At 39.7% G+C, this 19,245-nt stretch overlaps 1 protein-coding gene across 3 annotated transcripts in view; it reads right to left on the bottom strand.

Moving 5' to 3' along the window:
* Nucleotides 1-18,689, bottom strand: part of AP1AR (adaptor related protein complex 1 associated regulatory protein) — a 44,140-nt gene extending 25,451 nt beyond the window's left edge. For all 3 annotated transcript variants that reach the window (XM_010389319.2, XM_030919510.1, XM_030919506.1), the window contains exon 1: nt 18,251-18,689. In XM_010389319.2, coding sequence (XP_010387621.1) covers nt 18,251-18,333 — 83 coding nt within the window. In that variant the 5' untranslated portion in view covers nt 18,334-18,689. The remainder of the gene's footprint in view (nt 1-18,250) is intronic.
* Between the last annotated feature and the right edge of the window lie 556 nt (nt 18,690-19,245).

Raw genomic sequence — 19,245 nt, 5'->3', positions numbered from 1 at the left:
GAATGGCTGGAATGAAGAAGGAAGGGAGACAAGGTCTGAGAGATAGCCAGGGTCAGATCACAGGCCTTTATAGACCATGGGAGGAGTTTTAGATTTTAATATTAATTAGGTAAGAACTCATAGAAGAGATTTTTGTCTTTAGCATTCACTCTGTTTTTTAAAACTTTTATCATGAACCTTTTCAAATATGCACAAAAGCAGAGAGAAGAGATTCATAAGCCCCCCTGCACCCATTACCCCACTTAAAAAGTTACTACTTCCTGATCGTGTTTCATTTATACTATACTCTTTTTTGTTTTTTTTTTTTTTTGTTGGTATTTTACAGCAAATCTCGGACATGTTATATTACTCTTACTTCAACTGGCATCTCTAATTAAGTATTAAGAACTGGTGTTTTTTTTTTTTTTTTTTTTTTTTTTTTAGAAAAGCTAACATACCAACAAAATTTAAAGTAAATCTTTACTATTATCTAACGTCCAGTCCAGTCTATATTTCTACTTCCCCGATTATCTTTTTACACATGATTTGTTCAGATTAGAATCAAACAAAAGCCACACAGTATGTTTGCTTGTTAGGCCTCTTGCACCTCTTTTAGTCCATATCAGCCCCTTCCCAGCACCAGTGTCTGTTTTCATGCCATTGATTTGTTAGATAAATTGTGTCACTTGTCCTACAAAATTTCTCACTTTCTGGAATTACCTGATATTTTTCCTCTTTAACTTTTTCTTCTATCCCCTATATTTCCTGCAAATTAGTAATTTGATTTAAAAGTCTGATTATACTAAGCTTAATTTTTTTAGGCAAGAATGCTTCACTTATGGTACTTGCTATTGAATCAAACCATAAGGAACTTTATTTTTGCCTGCCTCACTTTTACTGATGATCTGTAAGTTAGGATATTTATGTCAGCCTAATCCATCCATCATAATGTTTCACATCAAGCTTTTAAATGGTTTTTAGCATCCACTGATAATCAGTACTCAGTTCTATTATTTCACTAGAGAGTACAGAAATAATGATTTTTTTTTTTTATGAGACAAAGAGTCTCGCTCTGTGGCCCAGGCTGGAGTGCAGTGGCGCGATCTTGGCTCACTGCAAGTTCCACCTCCAGGGTTCACGCCATTCTCCTGCCTCAGTCTCCCAAGTAGCTGGGACTACAGGCGCCCGCTGCCACGCCCAGCTAATTTTTTGCATTTTTATTAGAGACGGGGTTTCACCGTGTTAGCCAGGATGGTCTCGATCTCCTGACCTCGTGATCCACCTGCCTCGGCCTCCCAAAGTGCTGGGATTACAGGCGTGAGCCACTGAAAAATAATGATTTTTAAATTCTATCATTTCTTAAGAATGTATTAGCTGTAAGAACTTCACTGGAAGATCCTTAAAAGACAAGCTGACATATGTTTTAAGAGACCAATTAGAAAGCTATTATAATAGTACAGCGAAGAAATGATGGTGGCTTGAATCACAGTAACAATAGTGGGAGTAACGAGAAGTAATTCTGAAGACAGGGCTGACAGAATTTGCTAATGTATTAGATATAAGGATGTATGTAAAAAGGAAAAAATCAAGACTATCTCCTAACTCTGAGGCCTGAACAATTAGGATGGATTTGTTATTTACCAAGATGAGGAAGCCTGGGAAAGAAGCAGGTTTGTGTTTTTAGATGCCTTGAGCTTGACATTCATATAAAGTTAGAGTCTGGGTGAGACTCCTCTATTCAAATTCAAAACCTACGTCAACATAAACATCAGTCCAAAAACCCCTTAAAAGTATTCCTATATTTAACCCTGGAGCTACTTCTCAATCTCAGATCAGTAAAAGTACTTTTCTTTTCTTCTTTTCTTCACACCCAGGAAATTTATCTTGCTTGCTTTTGCTGTCCCAATAAGGTTGTCTGTAGACAAAGATGCAATGTCAGCAATTTTCCCCCTCCCATATATACACTTCATGTTACTACCAATACATACATATGCCCATTGTTTCTAGGGATTTTACTTCTAAGCAATATGGAGAAATGGAAGTATAGTCTCTTCCTTGGGGGCAGAGGAAGAGTGAGTTATCTCCCAGTAAGTTGGAAACAAAGAAAATAGAAATTAAAGCTATAAACAATACATCATGGATCAGTTACCTTCACATGCTAACTTAACTTAAGGAAACAGAAGGGCTCCTGTAAGATTTAAAAGAAAGAGAAGGAAGCTAATCATATTTTTTAAAAGATGCGCAAAATATAAGAAACAGAAGAATACAAAAGAGAAAGAAATGTTGGTAGAGCTCAGCCAAACTCTGTAGAAAAGTCCCCTGGTTCAAGGAACTGGGCTATCTAGTCCCAGTGGATGGTAGTGTTTCAAGGTGATGGATTATTTGAATTGTATAATTAACTTTCTTTGTTCTGAATCTACACTCACTAAGCACCTCCCACCCTGTTATTCTATGCTTATAGTAAAATAATGTCTTTACCTAAAGACACAAGTACTATATAGTTCCTTGACAGTTACATTTCTCATTTAAAATTATTAAATTTACCTTAGTTTTTTCTCACCTGACCCAAAAGGTTGAAGGTGAGAGCCTGGGACATGATGAAATCACCAATGTGGTTGCCCAAACAAAACTATTATGTATTTTTTGTTTGTTTGTTTTGAGACAGTCTCACTCTTGCCCAGGCTGTAGTGCAGTGGTATGATCTCAGCTCACTGCAACCTCTGCCTCTTGGGTTCAAGCGATTCTCCTGCCTCAGCCTCCCAAGTAGGTGGGACTACAGGTGTGCACCACCATGCCTGGCTGCTTTTTGTTTTTTTTTTTTTTTTTTTTGAGACGGAGTCTTGCTCTGTCTCCCAGGCTGGAGTGCAGTGGCGCGATCTCCAGTCACTGCCAGCTCCGCCTCCCGGGTTCACGCCATTCTCCTGTCTCGGTCTCCCAAGTAGCTGGGACTACAGGTGCCCGCCACCATGCCCAGCTAAATTTTTTGTATTTTCAGTAGAGAGGTGGTTTCACCGTGTTAGCTAGGATGGTCTCGATCTCCTGACCTTGTGATCTGCCCGCCTCGGCCTCCCAAAGTGCTGGGATTACAGGTGTGAGCCACACCAGGCCTGATTTTTGTATTTTTAGTAGAGATGTGGCTTCGCCATATTGGCCAGGCTGGTCTCGAACTCCTGGCCTCAAGCAATCTGCCTGCCTCAGCCGTCCAAAAGTGTTGGAATTACAGGTGCGAGCCACCACACCCAGCCTAAAATTATGTATTAACAGGACAGCAAAAGTAGCCACAGGAAAAATCACATAACTCATCTTATTCAGGGTCCCCAAGTACTGTGTAGTAATATTTCATTATTACATAGGTGCTGGTTGACAATATTTCCAAGAACGAAGTTGTAGATGTATATAGGGCAGCATTATTAAAAAAATGAGACAAAGCCAGGCGTGGTGGCTCACGCCTGTAATCCCAGCACTTTGGGAGGCCGAGGCAGGCGGATCACGAGGTCAAGAGATCAAGACCACGGTGAAACCGTGTCTCTACTAAAAATACAAAAAATTAGCCAGGCGTGGTGGCGGGCGCCTATAGTCCCAGCTACTCAGGAGGCTGAAGCAGGAGAATGGCATGAACCTGGGAGGAGCTTGCAGTGAGCTGAGATCGCGCCACCGCATTACAGCCTGGGCAACAGAGCAAGACTCCATCTCGGAAAAAAAAAAAAATGAGACAAAAGGAAACTGGATCACAGTATAAAAGCAGAAATTTGGTGCCAACTATTAATGTTCATTTCTAATAATCTTAGGTGAAAATTGAGTCTTAGAAGGAAAGACAGGAAACAAAATGAGCAAAAGCAGCAATATCTATTACAAAAGCTGACTCTCAATTACTGTTAGTTTAGAGAAAAAATAGGAACATTTTATTTTCTTCAATTTGAAAAAAGTCAATATTTTATTGACTTGAAGTTTCCAACTACATATGCTACAAAACCCAAAACATAACAAGCTATTAATATAATGGCGAGCAAAGAGAGGCTTGCATTTACTGAGGACCTATGATAGGTCAGGAACAAAGCTTATTTTTAGAATATGTATTTTGTATTCATTTCCTTCCCAGAATCATCCTATGAAGTATTGTTATCCTATTGGATAGATCTGCACTGTCCAGTATGATAACCACTAGCCATAAGTGGCTATTGAGCAACTGAAATGTGGCTAGTCTGAATTTTAAAGGCTATTATGTGTCAAATATGCACTGGATTTTGAAGGCTTAGTACAAAAAAATATGTAAAGTATCTAAACTCCAAAAGTAAGCTCTTTTCAACATACATCCAAGGTAAAGCATAGATAAATATCTTTTAGCTCTTCCTCAATTCTTCCTCCTCCATGTTCAATCCATCACAGTTCTGTAGTTGAAAACACTGCTGTGCATGTTCTGATAATATGTGTATAGCCTGGAATCTAAAAGTGTGCTAATTTTATATGTAACACTGTTCATATTATATGCTTTTAGAACACTCTTATAAGAAAAAAATAAGTTTAATTGTATTATGCATAAAACATTTTATTAATAAACTATCACTCATAAAAAGGTTTTCACTAAAAATTAGGAGTGTATAAATCTGGTGACATTTAAAGTTAAAAGAAAATCTGATCTAATATTTTCAATCATAACTGCTTAAGAATCTAAAAATAAAGGAGAATAGCCACCCTACTTTTTTAGACCTATTGTTAGCCTGTAAGTAGGTCATACTGTACAAAGCTTCCCACATTTGCTAAATAAAATTATAGTGTAAATTGGTACAGAACAATCTAAGATTCTTCTATTATGCAAACATAATTGCTTAAAAATAAGGAAGCTAAAAACCAGTATTCTCTGCTTTCACATTTGTAACTTCTGACTAAATCTGCTGAATCTCAAATTAATTTCATTTATAATGACAACAAAACAACTCCGTAAGAAAACTCCAAGTTTATACAGACCAGAGATTTGGGGAGGTGTGAATGTTGGAGGTACCACAGGAAACAAGAGAAAATGGCAAGAGTAAATCTAAGGAGGCCTCCTTCACCCATCTTTGGGCAAAAATCAGTGTAACACTGCATTATTACTGACAGGAGACTGCTGCACACCTTTGGAAGTTGATGTACAAAAGAAAAAAAAAAATGGTTATGAGTCCCTGAACTAGGCATGATACATTTAGAAACCCTCCAATATAGGTAGTCTTGACAATTCTGTTTTAGAAAAGCAGTTATTCTTATCCTGTGGCATAAAACAATTGCCTTTTAAAAATAAACATTACTGAGTTTCACCTTCAAGTTGACTGAGAGAGCCTGGATATTATATTCCAGTCTGTTCACCAATTAGTTTATCCTTGTGGCAATACAACAGGGTTTTAATTATTAGAGTCTGTAATCCGATAGGACAAGTTTCCTTCTTCAAAATTTGTGGGCTCTTTTATGGCCCTTTGCTCTTCCATAAAAATTGCTGGAATCAGCTTAGGTTCCAAAAAATTCCTATTAGGAATTTAACTGCAAATGCACTAAATTTCTAGTAAATAGGCGGAGGACATCTTAAGCACAGCGAGTCTTTTTACCCATGAAAATGGTATTGCCCCGCATTTATTTAGATGGCGTCTTTAAAAACATTGTTCTAGTCTTACACATCTATTGATTACTAGTCTCTTATATTTTTTCATTGCTATCTTAAAAGGTAATTTTAAAATATGCACTATTTGTTGCTGGTATATAGGAATATTGTACAATAAAGTTTTGACACAAGTATTAGATTGCATTTCTCATCAACAGATTGAAAAAATATCTAACAATACCAAGTTAGGAAATGAAACAATGAAAATTCATTATCAGTAAAAGTTTATAGTATAATTAATTTGAAGAAGTTTTATTTTTCTAGTAAATTTGAAGAGCTACATAAGCTATGACTGAGCAATTCTATTCCCAGGTATATCCACCTAAAGAATCTTCTGCACATGTGTACAAAGAGACATTTATCTCTTTGCACAAATTGAGGTAGTTTGTGAAAGAAAAAGAAAAAAAAAAAAAAGAAGTTGGAAATGATCTAAAGGCCCATCAACAGAAGGGTGAAGTAATTATGGCCTATTCATATAACACAACACTGCACAGGAATAGAAATGTATGACTTGAACCAGAAGTAAACCTTGGCTCACATAAGAAGCTGCTCCTATAAGTGCCAAGAACGATACAAGTCCTAAACAGTGAGTAGGGATAAATGTATAGAATGAATGTATGAATAACGTATGCAATCACATTTGAGGCTAAGCAAGGAATAAGTTGGACTAGGGTGGTGTCAGTGAGAAAAGTGGAGGGATTCGAGAAATATTTAGAAGATAAAAATCATCTGGTTTGGGAGATGGACTGGAAAATAAGAGATGATGGGAGAAGTGTCAGAATCCCAATGGGGATGTAATGTGAAAGCAGCAGTATCAAGAGTGAAAGTACAAGAGAAAAATAAATGCGGTAAATCCAAGACATAAGCCTTAAATGCCAGCAGTGAAACAATAAAGGACAAAGTGATGTGAAAAGCTGGAAGAATTCTCTAGCAATACAGCAGTATCACATAAAGCTGAGCTGTGAAGAAAATGATTAGGGGGCACATAATATGTGCGTTTAACTTTCATGAATCCAGTCACATGCCCTGGAGGAAAGAAGATGATAAGTAATTTGGGCAACAATCCACTATTCTATTCAAGAACATTTATATTCAGGAGTGTTAAGTAGGATAAAAGTTGAGGAGCTAAGTAGGGTAAAAGTTGAGGAGCTGAAAGAGGCTCCAAAAACAACGATTTAAAGAAAACACAAGTGTACTTTTCCTCTTAACAGTCTAGAGTCCCTCCAAGTCATCCATGGACATTCATTTACATGTAATTCTTATGGTCCTGTGAGCTGTCTCTAAATGAAGTAAAGCAGGCTTCTGCGTATCCACTCTACTACTACTGAAGACGTGAAAGTGGACTGTGTTATAGCTTGGATGTTTGTCCCCTAACAATCTCATGTTGAAACTTATCTCCATTGTTAGGGGTGGGGCCTAATGGGAAGTGTTTAGGTAATAGTGGCGGATCCCTCATGAATGGCTTGGTGCCAACCTCATCCTCATGGTTACGAGTGAGTTCCCATGAAAGCAGGTTGTTAAAAAGAGCCTGGCACTCCTTCCTTGCTTCCTCTTTTGCCGTATGATTTCTGCACACACTGGCTTCCCTTCACCTTTTGCCCCTAAGTGGAAGCAGTCTACACCTTACCAGATGCAGATGCCAAATCCTGAACTTTTCCAGACATCAAAATTGTGAGCCAAGTAAGCCTTTTTTTTCTTTATAAATTACCCAGCCTCAGATATTCCTTTATGTCAACACAGCCTAAGACAGATTCAAACACGTAAAGGACATCAGAGGGGTAGAAAAGAAAGGCTATGACTGGTTCTTGGAGCATAATACTCTGAACCATGGAGACATATACAGAAATTTGGAAGAATTTGAAACTAATGTGGTACAAAAGTGGAGATACTCGCATACATACTCACTTATCGATGTTCTCAAGGTAGATTTCAAGATACTTTTATTAAAGATAAAACCAGTCTTGTTAAGAATAGGCTTAAAATGCAGTATTTTATGCTTCTCATTTTATTTTGCATAGCAGGCAAATACTCATATCAAAGTTAAGTAAAAGGTAACTGAAAAATTATCACAAATTCTACATTGATATTTTACCTTTTCTTCATATTCCTCTTAATATCTGTTAGAATAAAACAAGAAAGTCTTTCCCTGTATGTTTTGCTTGACACTATAAATAAATGATGAAGAATCATGTTAAATTGTTCCAAAGTCTATTAAAAATTAAAAGCTTCCCAAGACTGCTATTTTTTTTTTTTTTTTTTTTTTTTTCAGAACAGAAGACTGGAAAGATTATAAATCTAATGCCTGGCAAAAACTATTACAAAGATGATGGAAACATTGTTTTTCAATTAGTATCAAATATTTCAATAGAGATTTAACCACTGAAATCTCAAGGGATAAAATCAACAGATTTTTCCAGGTAGGGATAGCAGTGACATAAGGTGATATGACGGTTAATTTTATATGTCAACATGGGTGGGTCACCAGATGCCCAGGTATTGGGCTAAACATTATATCTGGTACATCTGTAAGGGTGTTAGAGAACAGACTTGCATTTGAATTGGTGGACTGAGTAAAGCAAATTCCCCTTTCCAAGGTGGGTGGGCTGCCATCATTCAATCCATTCAGGGCCTGACCAGAACAAAAAAGCTGAAGGAAGGTTAATTGAATTCTCTCTACCTGACTGCTTGAGCTTAGATGCTGGTCTTCTGCCCATGAACTGAGACTTACACGACCAGCTTTCCTGGGTCTCCAGCTTGCAAGTAACAGACTGTGGGACTTAACCTCCATAATCATATGAGGCAATTCCTTATGACAGTTCTCATTTTATATCTATATCTATATCTATATCTATATCTATATCTATATCTATATACATGTAAACATAGAAATACAGATACCTCCCACTGGTTCCATTTCTCTGGAGAACCCTAATACAGGTAGTAATAATAATCATATTTACTGTTTAATAAGCTCCTTCCTAATAAAGCCACATTTAGGAAGAATATGTTCAAAAACTTAATTTTATGCCTTGGCAGAGAAGAGACAAATTCTTCCCTCCAAACATGTCAAAGACATAATGCAAGGGTTTAAAAAACAGTCATTGCCTTTTAACAGCCTGATTTAAAGGAAACTAATAATGAGAAGGGACCTTAGAGGTCTTTTAGTTCTTTGCTATTTGTTCTCTGCAATTTGTATGCAGCATCTGAAATCACTGACAACCCTCTTCTTTTGGAAACTGTTGCCACTTAGTTATCTATGCCACTGAATCTTCCAACTTTTTATTTCTGTAAGTTACTGAGCGACAGGCATAGCTATGTAATACAGCAACATGCAGCATAGCTATACATTTGAAATACGTTAAACCCATGTATCCAAAAGGCTTATAATTTAACAGGGTAGACACACAGAAATTAACAACTACTATTTTGTGAGAGGGGATATGTTCAGATGAGGCGTCATGAAAAATCAGCCTGAGGCAGAGGAATGAGCCAGGACTCCAGGCAGATAAAAGAGATGTTTCAAGGAGCAGCAGGTACCAAAGGCAAGTGGGAGTGAAAAGAACCTGACATATTCAAGATACTGTATTCATTAATTCTGCCAACAAGTATTTACTGAACATACTGAACATGTAATATATACTAAGCACTTAACTGAGAGCTAGGTATTCATTCAATGGTATGGGAAAAAAGGCATAAACTCCTTCCTTTTTATTGAGAGCAGCAGACAGACACTAACCAAATAATCACACTATTTCAGTATAACTATAAACTAAGAACATGCACAGAAGAAAAGCAGATGGTTCCATGATGATGTGCAGACTTACCCTCTGGAGGGTAGGAGATGGTTTTGGAAGACTTCTGTAGGAAAGAATTCTTAAGCTGGCATCTACCAGATGAGTGAATAGGAGTTATCTAAGTAAAAAGGAAAGAAATAGATTCAAGGAAAAGTGTGCCACACATGAAGCAAAAATAAAAAAAAAAAGGAGAAAGAAGAGGTAGGCAAGGAAAAGATTAACACACGGCCTTGAAAGCTCCATGAAGATTTCAGTCTTTATCCTACAAGTTTGGTAAGCCACTTTAGAATTTATGTTGTATTTGTGTCACAGATTTGCATTTAAAAGGCAAAAGATCTATTGACTCTGAAAAGAAACCAGAGTATCAGATGTGCATTTAAGACTACTTAGATTCCAGGGTGCAGGATAAATTGAAAAAGGTCAGGAATACATGTGGATAGACCCACTTGATAGTCTATTCACTCAGTCGACAAATATTTATTGAGCAGCTACTATGTGGCAAGCACCGCTGGCACACTGTAGATACAGAAACAAACGAAGTCTCTGACCACATGAAATTTTTACTCTATTAAGGGAGAACAGTCAACAGACAAACAAATGCTCGGAGTCTACAAAGTCATGGAGTGGTAAGTGCCATGAAGGAAAACAAAGTAGTGTTAGAGAATGGCGAACAAGGAATACACACAGAATTACTGGAAATCTAGGCAACAAATGATGACAGCCTGGATCAATGTGGCAGCAGCGAGAGAATGGGTGGACTGAAAAGTTATTTAAGAGATAAAAAAAAATCATCTGGTCTTGAGGATGGACTGGAAAAGTGGGATGATGGGGAACGGTGTCAAAGACAACTCCTAGGTTAGCAGCTATATGCAGGTCATTCTTTAAGGAGAATATAGTGTGAGAAGAGTCTAACAGAAGTTTTGAAGGACTCCAAAATGTCATAACTGAGAAGAAAATGAATACGCAGAGGGGAGCAGCAGCAGGGAAGGTGAACATTAGGTTACTTTGAAGACTGAGTGAGAAGTGAGGAAACACTTCTCAAAGAAGACATCAAGACTAGGCAAGACCAGACAATTTCTAAGAAAAGTATTTAAGGGAAAAGATAGGAGATAGGGTAATAGCTGGAGGGAGACATGGTAGTGTAACAGCTAGAGTGAGATGTTGGAGTCTACATAAGGTTTCGTGTTGCTTTCCTTTTGGTTTTCAGATTAGGGAGACACAAGTTCAAAAGGGCATATTAGGAGGGTAGAACTATAAATATAGAGGACAGAAGGGTCTGTTCTAAGGCTGAGAGGATATAGATGTCTGAAAGATCTAACATGTAGGGGCCATTCAGAAGGCAGGGACTTGATAACCTGGGTTTGAAGGATGACTAACAGGAAGGAACTTGATACGGTTCTTAGTTTCATGGCTTAGGTGACTACTTATACCACTTACAAGGTAGGGAACAAAACAGTAGAAAAGGCTAGGGATTAAACAGGAAAAAGGAGGAAAGGACTATGAGAAGGAAACAAAGATGAATTCAACTTTACAAAATGAATTTACGGTTATGTTTGATAGCTAAGTGGAACTACACAGTAGCAATTAGATATTTCAGAGGTCAGACTGAGATGACTGAACTTATTAGCATATAGGTAGTAGGTGAAGTACTATCACCCAGGAAAAGTACATTAAAGCTAAAAATGTATTAGGGAAGAATAGAATGAGATTCAGAACAGAGCCTTAGGGAGTCTTTAAGGTTTAACAAAGAATGTTTAAAAAATCCATATCCATTTAAATGCACTATTGTTTTCCTTCCTATCTTCTGAAATTCCAAGGGAAAGATCTTACACTTTCATATTTTTTTCAAAACTGAAAAACATGCAGAACCAAAATAAATCTTCTAATGCTGACACTATTGATTTCTATATTTTAGCAATATATATTATAATAAATATTTTTAAAATTCTCAAAGGTACTTAATATGATCTCTTTAAAAACAAAAAGGTGAGTCAATATAAAACTGGTAGGGTATGTGTTTAAGTATCTGGGTATGTGGTGTTTTTGCCAAAGTTAGGGAATTATCTTTAGGCCATAACAAAAATGAAGGATAGGAGAAACTATAGTTTTGTAGATCCTACAAATTCAAATAACTCTTCTGGCTGTTCATTCAACAAATATAAGATACTGAGAATGGATAGAGTGATAAAACACAGTCCTTGACCTTGAGGAGCTCTCAGCCTATATCATGGTACATATGATACCAGGAGCTGGCAACTATGGCCCACTGGCCAGATCTGGCCCTCTGCCTGTTTTTGTAAATAAAGTTGCATTGAAATATAGTCACACTCATTTGTTGAAACACTGTCTATGGCTTGTTCAGTAGTTGCGACAGACCACACCACCTGCCAACCCTAAAATACGTGTTATCTGGCCCATTACAGAAAAAGTTTGCCAACCCTTGATATACAGCAAAAATAAGCCTGTAGAAAATATTATTTCCTCAGGGAGATAATATGGCTTCAGGGCCTTGGAGCAAGTTTCACAGGGAAGGTAAGTAAGGTAAGGTAAAGGTAAGTGAAAGCTCACAAAAAAACTAAAAAAAGAAGAAATATCACAGAGGGTCAGGCACAGTGGCTCACGACTGTCATTCCAACACTTTGGGAGGCTGAGGTATGCAGATCACTTGAGTTCAGGAGTTTGAGACCAGCATGGGCTGAAAGAGATCAAATGAAATAATGAAATCCACAGGCAGACAGCCCGGGCGGCGCCTTGAGCCTAGCTAAAAGTTGACCCTAAAGGCAGACAGCCCGGGCGGCGCCTTGAGCCTAGTTAACAAGTTGACCCCGGACCCAACCGATAATGCTGGGTTATCTATAGATTTCAGATGTTGTATAGACAAGCATTGTGAAAGTCCCTGTCTTGTTCTTTTTCTGTTCTAAATTACTAGTGCTTGCCATATATCTCTCAAACTTCCTGAGCCCAGTATAAACATATCCCTCCATATATCTCTCAACTTACTGGGCTCATCCCACTACATGTCTCCCCACCATATATCTCTCAATTCAAAGACTACCATATATCTCAACTGTAGAAAGACACCACCTGGAAAGTCCCCGATAAGAGCACAGTCGTTTGTGAGAGCGCGGGAACCAATAAAAAAACTGCTAAATGTATAGACTTAAAATGTTAACCAATTGTAATGCTGTAACCTAGAGAATTCCCTCGTTCCTCTGCAACTTTACAAGTCCTGTTTACATTAGGCTATAAAAGGCAAGCGCACGCATTGTTCAGGGCCCTCTTGTATGTTGTAAAACGGAGGGACCAAGTTCGAACTTGCATTAAAGATCCTTGCCGCTTGGCTTTGACTCTGGTCTCTGGTGGTCTTTTTCGGGGAATAAAAGGTCTGGGCATAACAGGGCAACATGGTGAAACCCTGTGTGTTTCTACAAAAAATACAAAAATTAGCCAAGCGTGGTGGCCTGCGCCTGTAGTCCCAGCTACTTGAGAGGCTGAGGTAGAACTGCTTGAGCCCGGGAGGTGGAGGTTTTAATAAGCATAGATTGCACCACTGCACTCCAGCCTGGGTGACAGAGTGAGACCTCATCTCAAAAAATAAAAATAAAAATAAAAAAGAAAATAAATATCACCCACAAAGACACAGGGTTAGAAAACACTGTATTTGGTCAGGCACAGTGGCTCACGCCTATAATCGCAGCACTTTAGGAGGCCGAGGTGGGGGGATCACGAGGTTAGGAGTTTGAGACCAGCCTGGCCAACATGGTGAAACCCCGTCTCTACTAAAAAATACAAAAATTAGCCAGGTGTGGTGGCACGCACCTGTAATCCCAACTACTCAGGAGGCTGAGGCAGGAGAATTGCTTGAACCTGGGAGGCGGAGGTTGCAGTGAGCAAGATCGCACCACTGCACTCCAACTTGGGCGACACAGCAAGACTCCGTCTTGGGGAGTGGGGGAAGAAAACACTGTATTTTAGGAAAACAAGAACAAGCACAGTCCATCTGGTATATAGGATATTGAAAGTGGTAAGTGAGACGATGGGAGAGAATAACACTGGTAAAAACAGGTTAAGGTTACATTGCTTTGTCAGAAGTTTAAACTAGTAGCTGGGAGGATAGTAATTTATCAAAAACATTAAAATGCTAAGATTTATGAATGACAAGTTTTTTGAAATTAGAATAGCTTTAATGTTTTTCTCACTGATTAGTATCCTGACATTTTTTGACAAAGAGATTATAGAAACCCAAATATAGAACTAAATATAATCCTAAGCATACAAATGGACATTATGCCATACATGTGAATGCCATGTAATTCATCATGCTGTTACAGAAGGAAAAAAGACTTAGCAATTTAGGGCCGGGCGCGGTGGCTCATGCCTGTAATTCTAGCACTTTGGGAAGCCAAGGTGGGCATATTGCTTCAGGTCAGGAGTTCGAGACCAGTCAGTCAAACATGGTAAAATCCCGTCTCTACTAAAAATACAAACATTAGCCAGGCATGGTGGCAGGTGCCTGTAATCCCAGCTACTTGCAGAGCTGAGGTAAGAAACACTTGAACTCAGGAGGCGGAGGCTGTAGTGAGCCAGGATCGCACCAGTGCACTTCAGCCTGGGCAAGAGAGCGAGATTTCTTCTTGGGAAAAAAAAAAAAAAGACTTAGAAATTTAGCTATGGGAATCAGGGAGCAGATGGAAGTTGCTGAACAAAGGAAAGAAACAATCCAATATGGGTTTTAGAAAGCCTAACTCATGACAGGAAGGGAGGGTGGGCTGAAGTATGACAGCTACAGTAGAGACAGTAGTCTGGAAGCTGCTGACTAAGCAGTTTGAAAGGCAATGTTTATGGCAGAAGACAGGAAGAAAACAGGTTCAGTATGTTTAAGGAGAGACTGAAAATAATATATAGAGATTTAATTGAATATATCCAAGAGTTCCTCTTAGGTAGACAACTGAAAAGATCTACAAGCAGAAGATGAGATTTGGAAGTAGTGGTGGTTGAAATCATAGAAATGGGTAGAATTTCTTCACAGGCAGGTAATACACACATGAAGGAAATTAAACAAAAGAGAGAAGACAGGAAAAACCCCACATTTAATAGACAGTAAGAATAGCTAGGAGAGAAACAGAAAAACAAGATAAAGGTGATGTTGCAGAAGTCAAGTGCATAGGTTCAAGAAAAAGACAGCTTAGCACACAGAATAAAGAGTCAAGTTGTTCAGGTATATTCATAAATTCTTCTGGTGACAAAGTTCAAGATACTGCAAAGAGAGAGATAGCAACCAAATGTTTACCTATAGAATAAGTGCCATGAACTATTTGTGGTGGTTAAGGATAAGAACTCTGAATTCAGAGGGACCTGAGTTGCAATCCCAGCTCTGCTACCTTGGGAAAGTTCAACTTTCTAAGTTTCAGTTTTCAACCTATAATATATAGAATATGTATACTTACTTGCCCTACTTAGAACAGTGCCTGGCACATAGGAAGTAATGGAATGTTAGCAGTTATTATTAAAAGCATTTTTACTAGGAATGGAAAAGCAAATCACTGTAAACTATTGCCTGAAAGCAACTTTGCTGCCAGAGCCAAAAAGGTCAACAAATGTTACGTATTGATAAGGATACAAAATATGGTTATACCTTTCTATAAAAACTATAGTTTATCTTAAGTAGAATTACTATGTGGAATTATACAGTAATATAGAAATAGGAATTAAATACAACACAATAAAACTTAATTGGGTCTTCCATCTGAGAAAGAAAAAACTAAGAAATATACAAAGGCCTGCTCAGAGAAACAGGAGAACTGACCAGCAGATGGAGCTCTGTAGAAAGTGTTGGCAGGCAAAAAGTGAAGAAGTATGACTTATTAAGATGCCTAGGTTTTTTTCCTTAAAGACATTTAATTGTCTCTGCTTTAATCACCAAATAATTTTATTAGTAGTAAGGTTTCCAACATACCTCAACACTGATATTGATATTTTGACCGGTGAAACATATCCTAGAATATACAATACTAGAATTCCCTAGTATTTTATAAACGGAAAAAGTGGTAATTCTGGTTTTCAGATTGAATAGTAAAAAATGAGTGATCTGAGTTTGAGATTTCTCAGGGGTACGTCGATCTGCAAGACTCAGAAACCAGGCCTCAGATCATAAAGTATCCCTGTGAAGTCTAGCTTAAATCAAGCTAAAAAAGTTGAGGACACTCTCTTCTTCTGTGGTCACTACAATGACACATAGGATCAAATCAAGTTTTTGTGACTACTCCTCAACTTTTCACCTTTAGAAGAACTACTAACTATCCAGACCTATACTTGCAAGAAAATCAGAACAGTTGATTAAAAAAAAATTAAAATAAGAGACAGTTTAACCTTACTGCACAAGTAACTATGTCCATCTGTCTCTACATGCTTACTGGAAGCTGCTAAAACAGTATTAAAATTGATGTTAAACAATAAGTTAATCAGAAAATTCAAGTAAGGGAACTGTCAAATCCTATGTTTATAGACTTAAAGTAATAGGATTAATATCATCATTATATGATTTTAGATGACAGTGTTCACAACCTATAAACTCTCACTGCCTCCACAGGACTTGTTCAAGGAGTTTTGCCCACAAACAGTAAAAATCCAACCACAGGTTGAGTATACCTAACCTCAAAACCCAAAATCTGAAATGTTCCAAAATCTGAAACTTTTTGATTGCCAACATGTTATTCAAAGGAAATGCTCATTGGAGAATTCTGGATTTCAGATTTTCTGATACTAAACCATATACAATGCATATATTCCAATATCTGAATAAAAATCTGTACTCCAAAGCAAGTATTTCAGATAAAAAATACTCAACCTGCCGGCTGGGCGCGGTGGCTCACGCCTGTAATCCCAGCACTTCGGGAGGCCGAGGCAGGCGGATCATGAGGTCAGGAGATTGAGACCACCCTGACTAACACGGTGAAAACCGGTCTCTACTAAAAATACAAAAAAATTAGCCAGACATGGTGACGGGGGCCTGTAGTCTCAGCTACTCGGGAGGCTGAGGCAGGAGAATGGCGTGAACCCGGCAGGCGAAGGTTGCAGTGAGCCGAGATCGCGCCAGTGCACTCCAGCCTGGGCGACAGAGCGAGACTCTGTCTCAAAAAAAAAAAAAAAAAAAAAAAGAAAGAAAAAAAAGAAAAGAAATACTCATAGTCAACCTGCTTATGTTTTTATGGCATATCTACAGACAATTAACACTCACGCTGATTCATGGATTTCCTCCTGCCACCTCCCTATGCTGCCAAGTTCATAAGCTGAGGGAGTAGAACATACAATTTTAATGCTGTACTCTACGGAGACCACATGAAAAAGGCACAACTAAAGTCCCACAGACACATCATGTAGTCCAAAGTCAAGTATAAAGTTTTTTGTTTATCCATTCAGAATGTAAGTACTGCTCCCCACAAACCAACTTTCTTAGAGCTAGAATTTAACGCCCTGTAACACAACTACGAATAATAGTAAAAGCCAAAAGACTGTGTGGTATCTAGTTTTTGGGCAAGCCTACTTAAGCAGCCTGACCTTGTAAATTGCATTCACACATAAAAATTAGAAATACTTAAATAAGATGATCCTGGATGACAAGATAAAACAGTTGTCATGTCCCACTCAACAGTAAGAACTCATAAATTAGGGAAATCGAAATATTAAACTAGGCACAAACAGCAAATCCTTGCCCTTTCATTCTAGAAATAATCAGTGTAAAACCTTAGCTACTTTGTATCAGAGAGCTGAAACAATGCCTAATGAATGAATGAGAATCCTATTATATTTTATAAGATCTCCATTACCAAAGATTCAAATCATGATCATTTAGTTCAATTTATGTTGAACATCTTATTACCCAATAATGTTAAATGGAACAGATTATGTAAAATTAGCAATCTGTTTCAGAAAGGGCAAAATAGTCCTTACACAAACTGGCTTGATTCAGATTTTCAATTCTAGATTTGAATTTGAGGGGTATTTAATAACAACAAAGTCAACCTCAAAGGAATTTGCTCTAATTTTTTCAATATCTATGAAATAAAATACACAAAAATGGAATTATGAAATTACTATTCTGTGGATGGTGCATATACAAAACCTAAGAATATCCCAGGTTTACTTAAGAGAAGTTCAGGACTGCAATTTACCTAATGTTATAGGACGTTTGAGTAGCAATCAGGGCAAGGAATTCCACTCGAAATTTCAAAAACTTAATATGAAAAAATTACACATAAGGCCCTGTGTTACCAGCACCAAGAATCTGAATGCCCATTGGGAACTCTGTAATTCAGCAAGTCTTTGTAGCTATCAAAGAGTTCATCAGTATCTGGAACCTTATTTTACTCCAGGATCCAAATGACTTCTAGGTAAAATCAGTCTGAGGCATTAACTCCGTAGCCAGATCCCACCTGCTCTGCCTGAGCTAAAGAGAGGGTCAGATACAGGGATACTAGCTTTGGCATTAAACCCAAGCTCAGCGCAGGGTGTGTCCAGGTTGCCCTGGAGCCGATCCTACAGCCCATTAGCGCGAGGTTACCCCTTGTTTCCTGGAGATGATGTCTCCCGTGACTCCTTCCCCGCGTGACAGGGTGCCCTGGCAGGAGCGACACCCTGCCCCCTCTTCTACCTCTTTCCGAGGAGGCCCAGAGACCAGCCCCCAGACTGGGCCTCCAACACGACCACCCGTCTGACATCTGCTAAGCAGTGAGTGTAGCCGGGCTCTCGGCCGCCACCTCCAGCCGCCGGGGGACAGTGAAAGGGATTCCCCGCCGGGGGCCGAATAGGAGGAGCCATGGGGGCCGGGCCCCTCCCCCAGCGGGCTTACCCTCCGCCGCCGCCTACTCGCTGCAGCCGCCCCGCTTCCTTGCGGAGCAGCCCGAAGCACTGCGTCCAGCAGCAGTTCCCCATCGCATGCCGCCCAGGCGCCGCCGCTCCTCCTCCTCCTCCCGCTCAATGCCCAATCCCAGGCCCGGCAGCCGCATCCGCGCGGCACGAGCCGAAATGGGGTTCAGGGACCGAGGGCGGGCCAGCCGGAGCGCGGCGCCGTGAGGGGACGGGGCGACGAAAGAGACGAGGCGCTACGGAACAAAGGCAGTGTTTACTCCCGCGGCCGTAGAGCCACCGTCGCGCGAGGGAAGAGCACCGGACTGAAGAGTCTAGACTCCTTCGCCGGCCGCATGGCCCTTCTTGCCTCAGCCCCCAGCCCTGCGCGAGTGACCGCCTCCAGCTGCTGAAGGAGGCCAGTCCCCGCGAGCCTACACCCTGGCCCCGCCCCTCCAGCGCGCCCAGGCCCCCGCTCGCCGCCGACGCTGCCACACCCCCGGCCTCTACCGCGCCCCAATTGGGCGCGCTGCCTCGGGGCCCCGCCTTCTCCGGTGACCGGCCTTTGCGTCACTTCCGCTCGCTACTGGTTCAGCCGCCTCTGCGTGCGAGACGGTTAGTTTCTGCGTGCGGACGTTTGTTTTGTTGGACCTTGACCTGACTAGGAAATTTCCCTGTCTCATTGCAGTTTCGGGCATCCTAGTCCGCAGCACGCTGGGCTTGGCATGGTTAAGGCTCAGCCTTCGCACTTTGTATCAAAGGCGTGTGAGGAGCTAGAGTCCCAGGCCGGAAGTTATAAGTGCGAAGGGGCGTTTCTCTGCATGGTGTGCTTAGTTTTTGTTACTGTTGCACCGTAGGTGGAGAATAGAGTCGGGAACTGAGGTTACTTTGAACGCACCAAGATTTTTTTCCGGTCTCTGGTTTGTGTCTTAATCTCCATACTGTTAGTGTTTTAGGGAAACAATAATGGTGCACTATTGGCCTCATTTTGTTTAAAAT

This window comes from Rhinopithecus roxellana, chromosome 2 (assembly GCF_007565055.1).
Source record: "Rhinopithecus roxellana isolate Shanxi Qingling chromosome 2, ASM756505v1, whole genome shotgun sequence".
NCBI lineage: Eukaryota > Metazoa > Chordata > Mammalia > Primates > Cercopithecidae > Rhinopithecus > Rhinopithecus roxellana.
This window is presented reverse-complemented; position numbering and strand designations above follow the sequence as displayed.